A 22,516-nucleotide genomic window follows, 5' to 3' on the forward strand; every position below is an offset into this window, starting at 1 on the left:
CTTGACATGATCCGAGGATTGCCCAAACTTAAGTTTGAGAAGGATCTGGTATGCCATCCCTATCGCCACGGAAAGATGGTGGCTGCTTCCCATCCTCCAGTGACTCAGGTCATGACCACAAGACCCGGTGAGCTACTCCATATGGACACTGTTGGTCCGGCTCGGGTTCGGTCAGAGGGAGGGAAGTGGTACGTTCTTATGATCGTGGATGATTTTTCTTGTTATTCTTGGGTGTTTTTCATGGAGGGCAAGGACGAAGCATTTTCTCATGCTCGTGACTTGATCTTGAGGTTGCAAACTGAGTTACCAAAGAATGCCATACGAGCTATCCGCAGTGACAATGGCACTGAGTTCAAAAACTCTCAGTTTGACACCTTTTGTGCTTCCTTGGGTCTTGAACATCAGTTTTCTTCACCCTATGTCCCTCAGCAGAATGGTGTTGTTGAGCGCAAAAATCGGACTTTGGTTGAAATGGCCAGGATGATGCTCGATGAGCATAGGACTCCTAGGCGTTACTAGGCCGAAGCCATCAAGACCGCCTGCCATGTTTCAAACCGCATTTTTCTTCGTGCTTTCTTGAAGAAGACATCCTACGAGTTGCGGTTTGGGCGTCCACCCAAGGTGAGTCATTTTCGAGTCTTCGGTTGCAGGTGCTTCATTCTTAAGCAAGGTAATCTTGACAAGTTTGAATCTAGATCTTCGGACAGTATATTTCTTGGTTACGCTTCTCATTCACATGCGTACCGTGTGCTTAATCTTGAGACTAACCGTGTTGTGGAGACTTGTGAAGTCACCTTCGACGAAACCATGCCCTCTTCTATTTTGGTCTTTGAACGTGCAGGTGATGAAGAGATGGGTGACAGCATTTTCATTGAGGATGACGATGACGTCGATTGGGATGATCTCAAGCCATCTCAACCGGCTGCCCCGATCGAGCCAGCTTCGACCACTTCGGCTCACGGCCCCGAGCCCTCCACCTCTACTTCATGGGGTCCGTGCGAGCTGCTTCCTCAATCGACTAAGGAGGCCCCAGCTGTGGATGAGGGGGAGGCGACTTCATCTTTGGGTGCACCTCGACATATCCAGCGATGCCATCCTCCTCAGACCATGATCGGCGACATCGACGAAAGGGTAACGCGTTCCAAGTCTTATCATATTTCCCATTTCGCTCATTCTGCTTTCGTAGCTTCTTTTGAGCCTCGAGATATTGGACACGCACTATCTAATGCCGATTGGGTTAATGCTATGCATGAGGAGTTAGAGAACTTTGAGCGGAACCAAGTGTGGGTTTTAGTTCCACCTCCACCAGAGTGCCACCCCATAGGTACAAAGTGGGTTTACAAGAACAAGCAGAGTGAGGATGGGGTGGTGGTGAGAAACAAGGCGAGATTTGTGGCTCAGGGTTTTTGCCAAAAAGAGGGAATAGACTATGAAGAAACATTTGCTCCTGTTGCCCGTCTAGAAGCCATTAGGATTCTTTTAGCATTTGCAGCTTCGAAAGGGTTCAAGCTGTATCAGATGCATGTAAAGAGTGCCTTCTTGAATGGGTACATAGAGGAAGAGGTTTATGTGAGGCAACCCCCTGGCTTTGAAAATCCAAAGTACCCCAACCATGTTTTTAAACTCCACAAAGCCTTGTATGGTTTGAAACAAGCCCCGAGAGCCTGGTATGAGCGTTTAAAAGCTTTCTTGCTTGATAAGGGTTTTAGGATGGGTTCCGTAGATAAGACTTTGTTCCTCCTCAAGCAAGGCACAGACATCCTTTTGGTTCAGATATATGTGGATGATATAATCTTTGGTGGCTCTTCTCATGCTCTTGTTGCCAAGTTTTCAGATACTATGAGCAGGGAATTTGAGATGAGCATGATGGGCGAATTGACTTTCTTCCTTGGGCTACAAATCAAGCAAACTCGTGAGGGGACGTTCGTGCACCAAGGCAAGTACACCAAGGACGTGCTCAAGAAATTTGATATGGGTGAGGCCAAGCCTCTTTCGATGCCCATGTCAACCACGACGGCCCTGGATGAGGACAAGGAGGGAGAAGCCGTGGACCAGAAGGAATACCGAAGCATGATCGGGTCCCTGCTGTACCTAATGGCGATGAGACCGGACATCCAGTTTACAGTCTGCTTGTGCGCGCGCTTTCAGTCTTCGCCGCGCACGTCTCATCGTCAAGCCATCAAGCGGATCCTCAAGTACCTTTGTTTCACACCCGAGTTTGGTCTTTGGTTTTCAGCTTCCTCCTCTCTTTCTCTTTGTGGGTATTCTGATGCGGATTATGCTGGTTGTCGTGTTGAGAGGAAGTCCACTTCGGGGACTTGTTAGTTTCTTGGATCTTCTCTTGTGTCTTGGTCTTCTCGCAAGCAGTCTAGTGTCGCCCAATCCACCACAGAAGCTGAGTATGTTGCTGCTGCTGCTTGTTGTTCCCAGTTGCTTTGGATGATAGCTACTCTGAGAGACTTTGGGTTAGAGTTTAGGCGAGTGCCTTTGTTTTGTGACAGCACCAGTGCCATAAGTGTAGCCAAAAACCCAGTCCTTCACTCAAAGACAAAGCACATAGAAGTTCGCTTTCACTTCTTGTGTGACCACTATGAGAAAGGTGATATCGATCTGCACCACATTGATACCCAAAACCAGCTCGCAGATATCTTCACCAAACCACTTGACCAAGCCCAGTTTGCTCGCTTGCGAGGGGAGCTTGGAGTTTGTTTCCCTTTTTAGAGGAGGGGAACTTTGGTTGTTTTATTCTAGTTTTACTTTTCTTTGTAGTGTAGCCTTTGTTTTTGTTTTTATATCATTCTTGCATATCATATCATCATGTATCATATTGCATCCTGAGCTTCATCCTTATAGTAGCTAGATTGACACTATGCTCTTGTTGGGGATGTTATGGATATACAATGATGTGCTTTTGGCTTAGGCTCCTTTTGATCAATTGATACATGTTATGAGCTAAGCTTGTTTTCCAAACTGTGAACTTGATTAAAACTTGTTGAAACATGAAATGTGTTCACCACTACTTGTGGCACTAGCATGTGTAGAATGTGTCGAGATCTTTTTCTTGCTTCATATATATGCTTAGTTGCTACGGCTCATACCTTGAGTTACACACTTGCTTGAGAAACTTGAATTTGTGCTAAAACTTGAAAATCAAACTAAGTGATTTGAAAAGATCGGGATGGGTCTGTACTATCCTATGTCAGAGTATCGAGACAGCTCCAACTTGCACTTATTGGTGAACTTGAGCTCTGTAATGGATACTGAGATCATTGTCTTAAGCTTCTGATTGCCTTTGGCATAGGCTTGACATGGTCGCTAAGTCAGGTTTTGATGGCACAGATAACCTCTCACACACACTTGTCTGACAAACTTTGGTAATAAGCTGCATAACTCCGATAAATTTCAATTGGTGTCTAAAATTTGATCAAACCACAAGTTTGTCTCATGACATGATGTGTGAACTTTGTTTGGGGTAGTTCACTTTGCATACATGTGTAGCACAAGGTCAATCTCCTGTCTACTTTTGCTATGTGCTCCTTTGGTGGTGAACCCTCTTTTAAAATTGCTCAAACTTGATCAAAATTGCTTAAATGCCATATTTCGTCTTATTTGGTCACTTTGAGCATTTGCTAGCACTTGTATGTGTTGCTATATATACATGACAGCATCAACTAGAGCCTCTTTTCAATCTACTTACTATAATCTTGAAGCTTCTGTATTCGTGCATTTCTGCATTCATAGCATGATTTGAGGGGGAGATGCAATCTTTAGGCTCTAGCTTGATAAGTGCATGTGTCAACAAGGGGGAGAAGTTTTCCACACTCACAATGACACAAGGGGAAGAAACTTCCAATTTAGGACTTCCAATTTCACCTAAAGTTGAGAGATATGCATTCATTTGAGAGAGATTGTACTTGTTCAGGGGGAGTTGCATTTGAGGTGTTTTGCTAGATGTGTTGAGCCTTTGCCTCTCCTAGAGGGTCTAGCAGTTTTTTGGTTTTTTGAGCTTTGCTAGTGGTGTTGAGCCCGTTGCCTCTTCTTGAGGGCTAGCTTTGTTTTACTTGGTTGCGTCGAGCCGTTGTCCATGTCTTTGGGGACCAAGTTTTGCTCATTTTCAAATGACCCGGTTCTTGGCTTTTCTTTGGCTTTTGGTCATTTGGGTGAGTTCTTTCTTTTCTCTTCTTCTTCTTTTTCTTTTGCTCAAGCTGTTCGTGTATTGGTGTTTACAATGCACTCATCAAGGGGGAGATTGCAAACACAAGGTTGACAAGTACCCTTGTGTGTTCGTTTTGTGATGAGTGATTGTCAATGTGATCCACGAAGTAGGTTGAGTGGTGACTAACCCTACCATGGCGAAAGCTATGTGTGCGACATGTCTTTTGGCTTGTGTTGTGCAGGTGTGGAGCTCGGATGCGGTGGTCGACGGCGAGGTGAAGGTCAAGGAGGACGTGTCGTGCCGACAGACCGGGAGCGGTGAAGGACGGACATGAGGCTTGGACCGAGGGACCTAGAGGCTGGGTGACTAGCCGCGGTGGCTGACACTTGGGACATCGACAAGTGCAAGAAGACATGGAGTGACGGTGTTGACCGGGTCAAGACGGCGGACGCGTGAGTCGAGCGAGGCTCAGGAGGACTTGGCGGGCCGGCCGGTCGAGGACGGCGGTGACACGCGTCGGATGGCGGGGGACGCGTATGGAGTACGCTACTCGCGAACGGTTTGATGGTTTGGACCTCAAAACCATCGGATGGACGGTTTACGGGTTTGGGCCTCAAAACCCGGGCGGAGGTTCCGAGGAGGGACGGACGGCACGTGGCGGCATTAGGGAGTTCGCGTCGAGGCGAAGCTACCGATGAGAAGGCGCGGTGGCCGTCGGATCAAGATCACACCGGGTTGGACAACAACGCCCTTGGGCTTAGCGGTTCAACTCATTTGTATCCAGGGGCAAAACTGGGAATGTGTAATAGCCCTGTTAAATAGGATGAGGGAGCCCCCATCTCCCCCACCTCCTCCAATTTTCATTTTCTCCTTTAGGGTTTCTTCCTCTAGTTTGCTTCCATGTATGAGAGAGGTCCACAACTCAAATTGTGATATGGTTTTGAAGGAATCGGTGGCCGTAACCACCGTATGCCCTTCGGGATTCATGATTTAGTTGTGTTCTTGATGTGATTTTGGTGTTCTTCACGAGCTCCTTTTGTTCCCTCTTGTTTCCCCTCTCGTTTCTTCGTTTTGGGATGGTTTTGGTTCGTTCTTGTTGCCTTGGATCGATCAATGACATGAGTAGAAGCTTTCCACCGAAGAAAATCCACTAATTCCTCACGAGATCGCAGATCCGAGCAATTTAAGTTCTTGACCTATTTTTTTGGGATTCTTCAATTCCTTCGATTCACGGAGTTAGAGTTTGTTTCAGGCCATGATCCTTTAGAGGTTGCCTTTCTACTCGCTTGTGAACCCTTGTGCAAAGTTTCAAGTCATTTGGAGTTGATTTGATCAAGTTATGGCTTGATTTGATTTTTCCCGAGAAACTGCTCGTTCATACCGGACGTGTCCGATATGATCTAGGACGTATCCGATATTTCTCACTTTGGAGTTTTGAGCTGAAATTTGGTGGAGACCTTCCCTTGGTGTCTAAAGAGCTATGGTTAAAATTTCATGATTTTAGGACACCATTTGACGGGGTTTTGGATTTTTCTCTTTTGGTCAGCTTGCTGCTGAAAATACCGGACGTGTCCGAAAATACCGGACGTGTCCGATATAATACCGGACGTGTCCGATATTTGCAGGAGCAGTGCTGTTTTCTTTTGGGAGTTGGCTCGTTTGGGCTTCGATCTGTGTTCCGTTTGCTCTGTGGTGACCCGCTGTGTTCTGAGGGAGCATCCACCCTTCTCTAGGGTCGTGGTCATCAAGTCTTTCGTGTATGCTTTTTGGGGATTGATGTTGGGACAGTGGTCGAAGATTTCGAAAGAAATTTGAGGCTCCCATTATTTGAGGCTCCCATTCACCCCCCTCTGGTCGCCGTTTCCGGTCCTCAATCAGGCATCGGGTAAGTGCAAGGCGTTGAATGGAGGCCCCTGGATGATTTCAAAAGAGCTTTTGGTGGTTGCTGATTTTGATGGATCCAAGTCTTTGGACGAAATCGATTTTTCTTTCATCCCTATCGGGCTGCGTATTTCGCGTTTACCCATGGGTATGATGAACAAGGCAGTGGCGATGGTGATTGGAAACGAGATTGGGAAATTCATGGAGGTGGATTTTGTCAATGATGATTTAGCGGCAGGCAGATTTCTGCAATCTGAAAGTGCGACTGGATATTCGCAAACCTTTGATGCGCGGCACAACAGTGAATCTGGGTGAGGGCAAAGGTGATCGGTGGTGTCCTATTACTTATGAATTTCTACCAGATTTCTGCTACATTTGCGGGATTATTGGGCATACTGATAAGCTATGTTCCAAGAAAATTGGAGTGAATGATCCATTGCCTTTTAGCAAGGACCTCCGGTATATACCGCCACGCAGAAGAGCAGGATATGATGGGTTTCCAGGCCAGGAATCACCGAGTTTTTCTTCACGAAGAAGGGGTGGCTTTGGCTCACGGTTTGTGGGAGGGTCTGGAAGTCGAAGTGGTGAGGGGACATCTAGGAGTGATGTTTTGTCTTGGAGGAAGGAGGTAAGGAATGCTGTGGGTAAGGAGGGGAGTGGAGGAGATTGGAAGGAAACTTTTTTATCGCTGGAGCTTAATGCGCCGAAGGAGACTAGGATTCTGATTCAGGGGGCAAATAAGAGCTCGGCGGGGTCTCTTGGCGAGGACCAGGTGAAAATGGTGGGAGTAGGCGTTGGTAGTGAAGGTAAAGGAGTCGTGAATAGTGCCTTGCAGCCCATGCAAATTTCTCTATCTGTAGATGGGGGCGATGATGAGAAGAATAAGTCTCCTAGAAAATTCAAGAGGAAACCTCGGGATAATAGAAAGAAGGATGCGCAACAAAGTACAGGGATTTTTTTTGGGGGTGGGGGGGGGAAGGGATGGTGTTGAGATGGAGACAGGAAATAAGAAGGCTAGGAAGGGATCTGTTGGTGAGGTGGAGAGACGTGAGCTCTCTAATGACGCAGGGCTGGTGGACCAGCTCCGCGAGTCAAAATGAAGATTATCGCATGGAACTGTCGCGGGTTGGGGAACGGCGCGGCAGTTCAAAACCTTCTGAATCTTCAGAAGGAGGACCCTGATATTCTGTTCCTTTCCGAAACTAAAATGGTTGAGAACAGAATCAAAGGCTTGAGGTGGAAGCTGGGATTGACAAATATGGTGGCGAAGGATTGTGTTGGGAGAAATGGTGGCCTTGCAATATTTTGGAGGAAGGAGGTTGATGTGCATGTGCCGATGATCTCTAATCGGTACATTGATGCAGACGTGAAAGAAGTGGATCGGATGGTTCCACGTGGCGCTTGACGGGTTTCTATGGTGAGCCTAGTACGGAGCGGAAGGATTTGTCGTGTCCTAAACACTGCTAGGCGGAGACGGTGGTTGTGCTTAGGGGATTTTAATGAAATTCTCCTGAGTTGTGAGAAGGAGGGGGGTGTTCCAAGGTCCCAACGGTGTATGGACAAGTTCAAAAGAAGCACCGGAGGTTTGTGATCTTACAGATTTGGACTATGTTGGGGATGCGTTCACTTGGCGCAACAATAGCCATACGAGTTCACTTTATATTCGTGAGAGACTGGACCGTGTTCTGGCAAATGAAGAGTGGAGGATCCGTTTTCTGCTGCATAAAGTGATCAATGGCGAGCCGAGGCACTCTGACCATAGGCCGGTGATCGTGGAGACGGAGCATCGGGAGAGAGTTCTTGGCCCTCCAAGGACCAAAACGTTCCGGTTTGAAGCAGGCTGGACAGAAGAGGAGGACTGTGCGGCTGTAGTTGAAAATGCTTGGCGTAGAACGGTGGATGGGAGAGGAAGGAAGGTGGAGGATGCGCTCCAAGGGGTAGTGACAGATTTAGGTGACTGGAGCCGAAATATCCTTGGTGACCGTGAGAAATGTATCAAGAAGGCGAGAAAATCTTTAGAGGAGTGTAGGCGCCTAGGCGGAGGGGAATAAATAACCATAATGTAGCAAAGGAGGAGCTGCTAAGATACAAGCTGGAACGTTTGGAAGACCAAAAAAATCTATATTGGAAACAAAGAGCTAAGGTTCACTGGTTGCAAGGTGGTGACCGGAACACACGTTTTTTTCACCAGTTTGCAACAGAGAGAAAACGACGGAGCCGCATCAGTCGTCTGGTGAAGGAAAATGGTGATGTGGTGGAGCAAAGCAAGAGGGGGAGATCACGAGCATGATTTCTAACTTTTATAAGAACCTCTTTACATCCAATGCAGGTGGACGATTTGACGAATTGTTACAGCATGTTCCGATGAAAGTTACAACAGATATGAACAATATTCTTCTTGCACCGTTCACAGAGGAGGAAGTCAAGCAAGGCCTCGATATGATTGGCGATCTCAAGGCCCCAGGGGTGGATGGTATGCCATCGCTATTTTATAAAAAATACTGGGATGTGGTGGGTGTTGACGTTACTCGAGAGGTCCTGGGTTTTTTGAATGGTGGAGATATACCAGAGAGATGGAATGAAACAGTAGTGGTTCTAATTCCAAAGGTACAGAACCCTGATAAACTAAAGGACCTGCGGCCAATTAGTCTTTGCAATGTGATTTACATCCAATGCAGGTAGGTTTTACACTTCATTATTGGTTGCTGGGATGTGGTGGAAATGAACAGTCTTTTTTTTTAGCAAAGTGGAAACGAACAGCTAGTGAGGCTGCAAGCCACACGTCCTGGAAATGTACAAACCTCACGGCCCACACGCTACTATATCCAAGTGAGCCGAGCCTAACAGATTATTGGTTGCTGCTGCAGTGCTGCCAACCAGGTGTGATGGTGCTGCGCGGGGAATTTTCTTTTTAAATAATATTATTTTAATAATAACTAATAGCAAAACTAAGTGTTGTTATGGAAAAGTTGCAAGTATAGATGCTTTTTGGCTATATTGATGAATGGTCCACAGGGCACTAATCGGCATTTCGATTGATGATATTGTTATAAAACATACGGACTCTATTTTAGAAGAAAAGAAGGAGCTAACCAGGATCGAGACTTTGTTAACAACTTCAATTTACAGGTGAACAAGGGAGGAATCCTAATAACCAGGATGGAGACTTTGTTAACAACTTCAATTTATAGGTGGCGCGTGGTGCTGTAGTAAACAGAAGCATGCCTCCGGTGTTTTCTCCTAATATAAATTAGTCAGCCAATGCGCACTAGTTTGGTTAAAAACTTAAAATATACTTGTGCACTATTTATATGATAACTTATTTTACATGTGTACGGAACACAGGTAAATGATAAATCAGATTACTATTTATCTGGCACAATCTCATAGTTTTTCAAAGTTCTGAATAATGTTTATTCTAAGGCGAAAGAACAGCTATATCATCACGTACGGATAAATATTCCTATTATACACCAAATAAAGCCAGTGAAACGCTGGTTCTATATATATAAAGTTACTATAGGCGACCTGCTGGTGAGTGATACATTATAGATGGATAACCACTGGCACTAAATCAATCATACTCAATAAGCACATCTAGCGTGTGGTAGGGTGGCAGATTCCATGAACTCTTCCTCTAAACTATAACATCGCTGGTTGTGTTCCAGTGATAAATTGGCTCCCTGACCTGGTTCTATGGCAAATGCTTGGCAAGTAGCTTTAGCTCTTCGAGTTAGCAATATTGTTTCATTTTGCTGCTCATTTTCCGGGCTGCTTTGCCAAGTGCTCACCTGTTTCTATCGTAAAATCTGTAATTGCATCTCCACTTGCTTCATTGTAGGCCTTTCTTCACCACGTAATCTTAAGCACATCTCCGCAATGGAGGCGATGCTGCTGATCTCCTCCTTGGTTGCTTCCTGGGCAACTTGAGGATCAACTATATCAGTGATTCCTCTCTCTTTCAATGCCTCAAGAAAGTAGTTTGACAAGTTCTGAACCAAGCCTGAGTTACTTGTGAAAATAGGCTTCTTTCTAACAAGCAGCTCTAGAAGTACCACCCCAAAACTATACACATCACTCTTCGCATTTAGTTGCCTCGTATAGAAATACTCTGGATCTAAGTAACCAAATGTACCTTGTACATTCGTAACAATGTGTGTTTGATCAACTGGAACCAATCTGGAAGCGCCAAAGTCTGAAACTTTTGCTGTGTAGTTCCCATCCAAGAGTATATTAGAGGACTTCACATCACGATGGAAGACTGATATTGAAGCTGCTGAGTGGAGATATGATAAAGCTCCTGCAGCTTCCGTGGCGATTCTTATGTAATCATTCCAAGACAAAGAAACATCATTTCGCGATTCATCATGGAGAACTTGAGTCAATGATCCATTGGAAATATAATCATATACTAGCAATGGAACCTCAGATTCGAGACAACATCCAAAGAGCTTCACGATGTTTCTGTGATTTATTTCAGAAAGTATTGCAACTTCATTGATGAATTGCTTGATCTCGCTGTACTCAATGACTAGAGACTTCTTTATTGCAACAACATGTTGGTCAGATAAGAGAAATTGGCTATTACAGGACTCCAAACGTTGGGTTTCTCTATAATAAGATTTCTAACGTTTGTTTCTCTGAAATAGGACTCCAAACAATTACAATAAGCTCTAATAACATTTTGGGCCATTTTAATCTCTTTTAACATCTAAATACATGTATTTGTTCCCAACGTGACCGTTTTACCCTTTAGTGTTTTGAAGGTGATTGTTTTGTCGTTTTGAAAAAAAAAAGTCGCTGCTTGCTTCCGACGACCCTTGGCCTTAATTGGCTGGGCGCTGCCTTGGCTGGCTGGCCATGGCCTTTGCTGGCTGGCCGCAGGTGCCTTGGCTGGCTGGCTGGCTGGCCAAAACTGCCTTGGCTTGCTGGCCGTGGCAAGCCATGTACAGTTACAAGTAATATATGTACACTTCCAAGTAATATATAACAAGGTTCCAAGTAATATATAACAAGAATTGATTCATACACAATTACAAGTAATATATAACGGCAAGAATTTAGCAACGAGTTCATCTTATAAAACCATATTTGTAGCATAAACAAGTTCATCTCAGAAGACCATAATGTAGTTTCAAACGAAATCAATGTCATATGAAATAAATCATGAGGTTACATCTCATCACAACTAAAATGCTCCATCATCAAATGTTTAGCTTTCTCCTTTTTGGAGTCATCACAACTAAAATGCTCCATCATCAAATGTCAGTTTGTGAAGATGTGCCCTCTCCAAGTAACATCGCTAGCTTGCTACACATCTTCACAAACTGACATTTGATGATACTTGGAGAGGGCACATCTTCACAAACTAGCGATGTTACTTGGAGAGGGCACATCTTCACAAACTGACATTTGATGATGGAGCATTTTAGTTGTGATGACTCCAAAAAGGAGAAAGCTAAACATTTGATGATGGAGCATTTTAGTTGTGATGAGATGTAACCTCATGATTTATTTCATATGACATTGATTTCGTTTGAAACTACATTATGGTCTTCTGAGATGAACTTGTTTATGCTACAAATATGGTTTTATAAGATGAACTCGTTGCTAAATTCTTGCCGTTATATATTACTTGTAATTGTGTATGAATCAATTCTTGTTATATATTACTTGGAACCTTGTTATATATTACTTGGAACTGTACATATATTACTTGTAACTGTACATGGCTTGCCACGGCCAGCAAGCCAAGGCAGTTTTGGCCAGCCAGCCATGGCCACAGCCAGCCAGCCACGGCCAGCCAGCCAAGGCTCCTGCGGCCAGCCAGCAAAGGCCATGGCCAGCCAGCCAAGGCAGCGCCCAGCCAAGGCCAAGGGCCGTCGGAAGCAAGCAGCGACTTTTTTTTTTCAAAACGACAAAACAATCGCCTTCAAAACACTGAAGGGTAAAACGGTCACGTTGGGAACAAATACATGTATTTAGATGTTAAAAGAGATTAAAATGGCCCAAAATGTTATTAGAGCTTATTGTAATTGTTTGGAGTCCTATTTCGGAGAAACAAACGTTAGGAGTCTTATTATAGAGAAACCCAACGTTTTGAGTCCTATAATAGCCAATTTCTCGTCAGATAAAATGCCTTTATAGACCATCCCGTGGCCACCATGTCCAATGATACGTGTGGGATCAAAGTTATTTGTTGCCTTTTCTAGCTCTTCAAGAGAGAAAATATTTGTTTTGTCAGTCCGCTGCCTCTCTTCTTTCTGTCCATATATCCGAGTCCTCCGTCAGTCCAGATAAGTCCTTCCGCAACCACTCCCGAGAGAACCACACTTCCGCAGGCTTCTGGTTTCCCTGTCCCGTACCTCTGCGCACGGAGTAGCGGGAGAGTAGGTGCCTCCGGAACCCTCGTCTGCAAGAGAACCTTGCACGGGGTGCGCGGCGATTAGGTTTTTGGGGAGCGATCCGCGACTGCTCGTCCACGTACATCTTCTTCTCGGTGATTGCCTGAGAAATGTCAAGGCGTCTTCTTCCTGGTGATCCATTCGTGGGACTGCACTGCGAACATCTCCTGCATCAACTGTGGTCTGCGACTTCGAACAACGCACTATGTCGACTAGTGCGAATGGAGCCTCAGATGCCCTCGGCATGGGACCCTCCACTGGATACAGTCTAATCTCTGTGATTTCTGTACTTTGCGTTTTTACTGTATTCACGAGTATGTTATCTCTGCATGCTGTAGTGTTTATAAGAAATATACACATGCACATATATGTCGTCACAAACTTGCTGATGTTATTTTTCTGGATTAAACTGATAATAAAATTGCCTAAATTCCTAACAATCCAAAAACCTAATGTTAAGCAATTTTTTGTCAGTGGTTTTGCTGCTGCTTTGAAGCCACGTAATTTTGATGGCAAGAATTTCATGATATGACGTGCCAAGATGGTATTGTGGTTGACTGCGATGAACTGCTATCACGCCGCACAGGGAAAGCCTGAACAGTTTGCTCCTGAGGAGGAGTGAAAGTTCTTGGCTGTCGATAACCTATTTCGAGACGCCGTGATTAGTGCACTTCATCCCAAGTATGAGAAAAACTACATATCTTACACATCAGGCAAAGAGTTATGGGATGCTCTTGAGGCAAAGTTTGGGGTTTCTGATGCTGGCAGTGAGCTGTACCTTATGGAGCAGCTGTATGACTACAAAATGGTTGAAAACCGTTCTGTGGTCGAACAGGCTCATGAGATACAGGCGCTAGCAAAGGAACTAGAACATTTTCCGTGTCTGTTGCCTGACAAGTTTGTGGCTGGCGGTATAATCGCTAAGCTGCCACCTTCTTGGAGGAATTTTGCTACTTCTCTAAGGGCCTATTTGGAACGCATGAATTTCACAGGAATCATACAGGAATTTCACAGGAATCAGTTCAATTTCACAGGAAAAACGCAAGAATGGAGAAAAAATCCCGCATTCCAAACATGCCCTAAAACAAAAGAGATAAGAGTTTAGCGTGGCTGAGTTTATTAGATCTCTTGATGTTGAGAAGAGGGCGAGAGCAAAAGACAACCATGGAAAAGGAGTTAAGTCTTCCGCTGCCAATATGGTGCAGAAGAAAAACTCATTTGCATCTCGTAATAAAAAGAAGAAGAACATGCAAGAGAACAACAATGCAAAGCCTAAGTAGACTACACAGTTTAAGAAGAAAAACAACAAAAAAGGTGGAGGTTACTTTGTTTGCAGGAGTGATGAGCATTAGGCAAGTGCGTGCCTAGACCACAAATATAAACAAGAAAAGAAATCAGCAAACATGGTAATTAGCGAGACTGGAGAAGGAACATCTGGGTATGGTAATTCTTTACCTTTTGTTCTTTCAGTTTGTCTTTCACCTGAGTGGTGGATAGACAGCGGTGCTAATATTCATGTGTGCTGATGTTTCTTTATTTATTTCCTATCAGGCCGGCAGGAGTAGAGCCTTGCTGATGGGAAACAGTTCGCATGCGCGTGTTCTTGGTGATGGTACGGTCAATCTAAAGTTTACTTCGGAAAAGACGGTGCTATTAAAGAACGTGCAGCATGTCCCCTCCATCAAAAAGAACCTTGTTAGTGCTTCTCAGATGTGTCACGATGGCTTTAAAATTGTGCTTGAGTCCAATAAATATGTTGTGTCGAGACATGGAACTTTTGTTGGAAAAGGTTATGATTGCGAAGGCTTGTTCCGCTTATCTTTGCTTGATGATGTGTGTAATAAAGTGGTGAACGATGTTAATGTTTTGGATGAGTCGAATATATGGCATTCACGACTTTGTCACATTAATTTTGGCTGTCTCACGCGGCTTGCAAATCTGAATTTAATCCTAAAATTTAATTTAGTCAAAGATTCTAAGTGCCTAGTGTGTGTGCAATCGAAGCAACTGCGCAAGCCTCACAAGGCTGCTGAGACAAGGAACTTGACACCATTAGAACTCGTTCATTCTAATTTATACGAAATGAACGGCGAATTGACTAAAGGCGGTAGACGATACTTCATGACATTTATAGATGATTGCACTAGATTTTGCTACGTGTATTTGCTGAAAACAAAAGATAAAGCGTTGCATTATTTTAAGGTCTATAAAGCTGAGGTAGAAAATCAACTTGAGAAGAAAATCAAACGTTTGCGGTCCGATCACGGGGGAGAATATTTCTCAAATGAATTTTCTGAGTTTTGCGCGGTGCATGGAATTATTCATGAGAGGACGCCACCATACTCACCACAGTCCAATGGGATTGCAGAGAGAAAGAACTGCACTCTAACTGATTTGGTTAATGCCATGTTGGAGACTGTGGGACTATCTAAGGAATGGTGGGGTGAGGCTATATTGACAACATGTCATGTCCTAAATAGAGTGCCCACAAAGAACAAAGAAATCACACCATTCGAGGAATGGGAGAAGAAGAGATTAAATCTCTCTTACCTACGAACTTAGGGTTGTTTGGCAAAGGTGAATGTGCCAATAAACAAAAAGTGAAAGCTTGGACCAAAGACTATTGATGGTGTCTTTCTTGGTTATGCTATTCACAGCGTGGGTTATAGATTTTTAATTATAAACTCTAGTGTTCCTAAGATGGCTGTTGATACAATCATGGAATCTAGATATGCTACATTTTTTTAGAATGAGTTTCCCATGAAAAATGCACCTGGCACAACTGGTCATGAATTTATAATTCCCTATGAGCATGAAAATTTTACTCCAATAGAACAAATTGAGGAACCCTATGTGCAAAATCCTGAGGAGGATGACACTATAGTCACTAGGAAAAGCAAGAGATAGAGGACTGCAAAGTCTTTTGATGATGACTATATTGTGTACCTTGTGGATGACACACCAACGACCATTGAAGAGGCATATTCCTCTCCTAATACTGACTTATGGAAGGAAGCAGTACGGAGTGAGATGGATTCTGTTATGTCTAATGGAACTTGGAAAATTGTTGATCATCCCTATGGGTGTAAACCTATAGGGTGCAAATGGGTGTTCAAGAAAAAGCTTAGGCCTGATGGTACTATTGAGAGGTACAAGGCAAGACTTGTAGCCAAGGGTTATACTCAAAAGGATGGTGAGGATTTCTTTGATACTTATTCATCAGTTGCTCGATTGACCACAATTCGAGTTTTGCTTTCCCTGACAGCCTCTTATGGTCTTATCGTTCATCAAATGGATATTAAGACAGCTTTCCTAAATGGAGAGTTGAAGGAGGAGATCTATATGGATCATCCTGATGGGTTTGTAGCAAATGGTCAACAAGGCAAGGTGTGTAAATTATTAAAGTCATTATTCAGCCTAAAACAAGCTCCTAAGCAATGGCATGAGAAGTTCGACAGAACTTTAACATCTGCTGGCTTTATTGTGAATGAAGCTGACAAATGTGTGTACTATCAGTATGGTGGGGGTGAAGGAGTCATTTTGTGCTTATATGTTGATGACATACTGATCTTTGGATCTAGCCTCAAAGTGATCGAGGAGGTGAAAGAATTTCTATCTAAAAGTTTTAAGATGAAAGATTTAGGAGATGCTGATGTTATTCTTAATATCAAGCTTCTAAGAGAATGTGATAGTGGGGTAACTCTGTTACAAACCCATTATGTGGAAAAGGTGCTGAGTCGCTTTGGATTCAGTGACTGTGCACCTGCTCCTACACCTTATGACCCTAGCGTGCTATTGAGGAAAAATCAAAGAATAGTAAGGGATCAGTTGAGATATTCCTAGATCATTGGCTCGCTCATGTATCTTGCTAGTGCAACAAGGCCTGACATCTCATTTGCTGTGTGCAAACTGAGCCGGTTTGTGTCAAATTCGGGAGATGATCACTGGCATGCTCTTGAGAGATTAATGCGCTACCTAAAAGGGACCATGAGCTATGGTATTTGTTATACCGGACATCCAAAAGTGCTGAAAGGCTATTGTGATGCCAACTGGATTTCTGATGCTAATGAGCTTTATGCCACAAGTGGATATGTGTTTTCGCTTGGAGGTGGTGTTGTTTCCTAAAAGTCTTGCAAGCAGACTATCTTAACGAAGTATACAATGGAAGCAGAACTCACAGCATTAGACACTGTTGGATCTAAGGCTGAGTGGCTTCATGATCTCCTTATTGATTTACCAGTTGTTGAAAACCCATACCGACTATTTCTATGAACTATGATATCCAGATTGTGATTACAAATGTTAACAGTTCTAAGGACAACATGAAGTCCACAAGGCATGTTAAGAGATGACTAAAATCTATCAGAAAATTGAGAAACTCGAGAGTAATAGCGTTGGACTATGTCCACACGTCTAACAATCTGACAGATCAGTTCACTAAGGGTATGTCACGCAACGTGATAGAAAGTACATCGAGAGAGATGGGTTTGAGACCCACTTGAAATTTACTATAGTGGTAACCTGTTCTATGTGATTGGAGATCCCATGAAGTAGGACGGTGAAACAAGCTAGTAGTAAATTATGAGGAAAGATCCTTAGTAAGACTCATTTCTGATGTATATCTTTCCTTTCTGTAAGGCTGGTGGCTTTTGCCTTAATGTGTTCTAAGTGGCTTATCAAAGCAAAGATATTGTCCTACAGAACATCTTTTGAGGAACACACCTATATGAGTCAGACTACTAGTCACAGTCTATGAGATTTGGGTGATCTCTAAATACTCATGAAAGGCACTGAAGTATGACTTATATGCTTCAAATAGAGGGAATGTCTTTTGCTGCCCAGTATCAGCTAAGGACTTTAGTGACATTCACCTCACACAAAACTGTCAATTTAAGGCTTAGTCCATTGTTCAGTTGTGACTGAGTGAAACTATTATTCTAGATGGATGTTCAACTTAACAGTCTCCATCGAAACACTGGTATATAAAAGAAATGTGGTTCTAAGACTACTTTATTACAAACCCTAGAGTTTGGTGGGGATTGTTGATATAATATGGGCTTGGCCCATATAATATTTAATGAATCAAATAAAACTATATGGTACGTAACATTAAGTGTTGCATGGTTTAATACCATACGAGATTTTGACTGAACGCTGACTCAGCTTATAAGGTTGGAAATTATTCATCTAAATTGAGAAGCTGAGAAAAGGACAAAGGCGTGCCACACGCGCGCGCGCGCCGCCGCCGCCGCCGGCCGGGCCAGGGCGTGGGCGTGGCAGGCGGGCGTGGCCCGTATTTTGCCACTTAATCCACATAACAACGGGAGTTACTCCCCTTAATGGTGGAGGCAAACTGATTGTGGCAGTTACTGTCTCTTCTGCTTCCGTCTCTCCGTCTCCGTCTCCTAGGATTCTCCGCTGCCTCTCTTCTTCCTGTCCATATATCCGAGTCCTCCGTCAGTCCAAATCAAGTCCTTCCGCAACCACTCCCGAGAGAACCACACTTCCGTAGCCTTCTGGTTTCCCCGTCCAGTACCTCTGCGCGCACGGAGTAGCGGGAGAGCAGGTGCCTCCGGAACCCTCGTCCGCTGGAGAACCTTGCACGGGGTGCGCGGCGATTAGGTTTTTGGGGAGTGATCCGCGACTGCTCGTCCACGTACATCTTCTTCTCGGTGATTACCTATGGAACGTCAAGGCGTCTTCTTCCTGGTGATCCGTTCGTGGGACTGTACTACAAACGTGTTCCTGCATCGACTGTGGTCCACGACTTCGAGCAACACACTATATCGACTAGTGCGAATGGAGCCTCCGATGCCCTTGGCATGGGACCCTCCGCTGGGTACAGTCTAATCTCTGTGATTTCTGTACTTTGCGTTTTTACTGTATTCACGAGTATGTCATCTCTGCATATTGTAGTGTTTATAAGAAATATACACATGCACATATATGTCGTCATAAACCTGCTGATGTTATTTTTCTGAATTAAACTGATAATAAAATTGTCTAAATTCCTAACAGATACCAGGTGCCCGGTATGCTTACGCCTTGATGAAGATGGAGGCCATTGCTTAGTTAAATGCAAATATGTGCGACAATGATGGAGAGTGCTGCAACTTGAGGATGTGAGGCTGAGTTTGATTGAGATGCGGTCGTCCAGGGAGTTCATTCAGGCGATCTTGAATTTGCAGCCGAATATTTGCTTAGTTGTTGTGCTATTAATCTGGAAATCGTGGGACGTCCGAAACAAAGTGAATGCGGGGAGATGCAGCAGTCTTGCCATGAGATTGCTCATGTAGTTGCTGCAATGACCAGTGACTTACAGAAAGAGGAGAAAGGGGAGAGAGATCGAAACTGCATTAATACAAGAAGATGCTGGTCTCCACCTCCTCCTGATTGGCTGAAGGTCAACTTCGATGGTGCTTTCTGCAAGGAGTCCAAGTTCGGCTCCTGGGGCTTTATCATCAGGGATTACATGGGGGCTCCGATCCTGGCTGGAGCCGGATGCATAGGTCCAGTTCAGGACGCACTTATGTCGGAAGCGGTGGCATGTTTGAAAGCCCTTGAGGCAGCTGACCTTCATGGTATTTCGCGCATAATTCTGGAGACGGACGCAAGCCAGATGGATGAGGCAATCCGTACGACAAAAAGAGATTTGGCCCCAAGTGGAAATTTGTTTAGAGACATTGGGGAACTCTTGTATGAACGTTCACTGGGGAACTCTTGTATGAACGTTTTCTTTGTCTGCATCTTGTACATGTACCTCGTGTATGTAACTCGTCTGCGCACGAGCTTGCTAAGATTAGTAGGAGCCGGGTATACAACTGGATTCAAGTTCTTTGTCGAGTGCCTGAGGCACTCGACAAAGGCCAAATTACACTCGGCAAAGCCTTTGCCGAGTGCGGCACTCGGCAAAGAACACACAGCAAAAATTTGATCGGCAAAGCCTTCTTTGCCGAGTGTTTTTTATCGGGCACTCGGCAAAGGCTTTGCCGAGTGCCCCGGGGACACTCGGCAAAGAAAAGCGACCGTCACGGCGCCGGTCCCGTTGCCGGTCACTTTGCCGAGTGCCAACCCTGCAAGCACTCGGCAAAGATTTTTTTATTTTTTTTAAAAAAAAATTCTTTGTCGAGTGCCAACCCGTCAGGCACTCGGCAAAGATTTTTTATTTTTATTTTTTAAAATTCTTTGCCGAGTGCCAACCCGGAAGGCACTCGGCAAAGAGCTTTTATTTTTGTTCAAAAATTTCTTTGCCGAGTGCCAACCCTGCAGGCACTCGGCAAAGTGTTTTTATTTTTTTAAAAAAAAAATTCTTTGCCGAGTGCCAGCCATAGGGCACTCGGCAAACGTTTTTCATTTTTTTTAAAAAAAAATTCTTTGCCGAGTGTCAACCCGAAAGGCACTCGGCAAAGATTTTTTTAAAAAAAAAATTCTTTGCCGAGTGCCCTATGGATAACACTCGGCAAAGTTTTGAATTTTTTTTAAAAAAATTCTTTGTCGAGTGCGCTATGGCCGGCACTCGGCAAAGTTTGATTTTTTTAAAAAAAAAATTCTTTGCCGAGTGTTATGGTCACAGCACTCGGCAAAGCTGGAAAATCTATTTTCTGGTCGCCCATTTTTCCAGCTTTGCCGAGTGCTGTGACCATTGCACTCGGCAAAGGGGTCCTTTGCCGAGTGCAACACTCGGCAAAGTGACCCAAAACGGCAAATTTTAATTTTTTTTTACATTCCATCATGACAAATACATTCATACAAACATATATCACATATATATCTCATCCATCACATATATATCTCATCCATCCACACATCCATCCGCCCATATCACATCCATCACAATATATATCACATATATAATAATAAGTGCTCAAGTCCATCCAAATAAATCCACAAGTCCACAAGTGCATCACAAGTATATCACAAGTCCATCACCAAGTGAACAACAAATGTAAAAAAATACAACATGCACTCATCTCGGCCACTGCGACTATGGTGAAGGCCCAGATGCATCATTCGGAGGTGCATGAGGTGGATTATTCGAACCACCATCAGATGGAGACTGCACAAAGGAGAAAAGATTGCATGTGAGACAAGATTATTTTCATAGCTAATCTAGGACGATAGAGGCCATACAAGCAAAGCACAAGCGAAAGTAAAAAACTTTGATACTCACAGGAGTAGCTACAGCTGTAGGACGCGGAGGCGGAGGTGGAACCAACAGCCCAGGTGACAGAGACAAGCACATACGTTGCCCAAGCCCTTGTAGGAACTCTGTAATGTCCATCAGCCTCTACGCCTGGGCGTGCCGCTCGGCCCGCTCGGCCTTCAGTTGGGCCCCCAGCTCCTGACGTTCCTTCATTTCTTGTTCCAGCCGGGCCTGCAATATTTCACTCCAATGTTTCAGTAATGCAAAGCTAATTAAGGTGTGTAAAGATCAATGTATGACGAGTAAAACAAGAATAACCTCGAGTGCGTCGACCGGGTGTTGTGCAGCGATCGGCCATGTGCAAATGGCCGGGCTCTCGCTCGTGCTCCGTGCTCGGATCTGGGAGAGAGAGGGAGTAGAGGCCGTGTCGATGACGCCGTCACCAAGCCAGAACCGCACATGCTTCTTGCCTTGCCCTGTCCTCATGATAGCCTCTCCATCGAAGTCCTGGGTGCTCGGATCGTGGTCTGACCCATGGAGCAACCTCGCCACCTCAGTGTACTCACTGATGTGGAAGTGGACGCTCGGGTTCATGTATGCCTCAGGCGGGTCCTCCAGGTTGAAGGAGACGTCGGACGTCGCCTTGCCCTTGTGGGCCATACACCATGCCTGGAAGTTCGAGCAAGCCTGGCCACTATGTGACGCTGACTGCGAGAAAAACAACACGGTGATTAGAAATCTAGCAGAATTGAGCATGACAATAGATAAATCTATTCGCGTACCCATGCTTGTTTGTATCCGGCGAGGTTGCGGCTGCCTTGATGGTGTGCCGAACCTTGCATCAGCAAACGACGGTCCCGAGCATCCCTGTGCATCTTGAGGTACTCCTCCGCGAACCACCTCTCCACCATCATCACCCAGCACTCGGGATACGCTTGGCACCACCAGGGAATCATCTACACGTCATCAAGTATTGGACATATAAGAAGATCAAATTAAACCAACTTAATCTCAAAACGAATCTATATTGATGTTCTTCATTTAGCTCAAGGTACTGCTCCTGGGTCAACTGCATCTCTCTTGCGTCTTTCTTGGTTTCCTCTCTCCAAGCTTCGACCCGTAGTAGGTTACGATGACCTGGATGCGCACCTCGTGATGCATGTCGGTGATGGTTTTTTACAGGCTTTGGTAGTCACCTGCTCCGCCCTGGCCTCAAATCCCTCCTCGCATCTATAATAAGTCTGCATACAAAAGCGATGTATCCATTCATTATTTCAAGAAAAGTCCAATGAATGCGACGTATTGAGCAATGTTGTGCGAGGGAGACTTACCCAAAACTGTGCCTTCACCCACGCCGCCTTGTTGGGGTACTCCACATCGGAGGCGACGACGTAGTGGTCAAACGAGTAGGCCGGCTCCGTCTTTGATGCATACATGACAATGCCAAGAAAGTGTTTCCTGCACAGAAGATCTAGGATGCCGTTGACTAGCCATGTGCTACCACCCGACACAACCACCCAGTTCCTACATAAGTGATTAAGAAAAATTATTAGTTTTTTCATCATATCATATGAAGTAGTGGTGATAACATATACAGTTACTTACTTGTGTCCTTTGGGGCGAATCACTGGGCGTTGGTGAGGAAGCGGAACCTGAGGGAGGCTCGTGGGACCTCGCAAGTAGACACTCGGAGTTGGAGGAAGTGGAACCCATGCCTGCCGCCTCCCCCCCCCCTCCTCCTCCTCCTCCTCCTCCGTCTGCCGAACCAGCTCCTCGTTTGACTCATCCACAGGTGCCACCTCCTCCTGCGGCTGGCGGTCCTCCTCACGTGGTGTGGGAGGAGACGGCCCCCTCCTACGGCTAGCGGTCCTCCTCCTCCTCCTATCCAATCCCTCTGCCACCCCCTCCCTGCGGTCGGCGTGGTCTTTGGTA

The 22,516-nt window shown here is 44.8% G+C and overlaps 1 protein-coding gene across 1 annotated transcript; it reads right to left on the reverse strand.

Moving 5' to 3' along the window:
• Positions 1–9,834: 9,834 nt before the first annotated feature.
• Positions 9,835–12,687, reverse strand: LOC136488266 (wall-associated receptor kinase-like 1). The gene is made up of 2 exons (XM_066485261.1): positions 12,545–12,687; positions 9,835–10,648 (listed from the first exon to the last, which is right to left on the reverse strand). The coding sequence occupies exons 1-2, from the start codon at positions 12,685–12,687 to the stop codon at positions 9,835–9,837; spliced, it is 957 nt and encodes a 318-aa protein (XP_066341358.1).
• Between the last annotated feature and the right edge of the window lie 9,829 nt (positions 12,688–22,516).

Source organism: Miscanthus floridulus, chromosome 10, assembly GCF_019320115.1.
Source record: "Miscanthus floridulus cultivar M001 chromosome 10, ASM1932011v1, whole genome shotgun sequence".
Classification (NCBI taxonomy): domain Eukaryota; kingdom Viridiplantae; phylum Streptophyta; class Magnoliopsida; order Poales; family Poaceae; genus Miscanthus; species Miscanthus floridulus.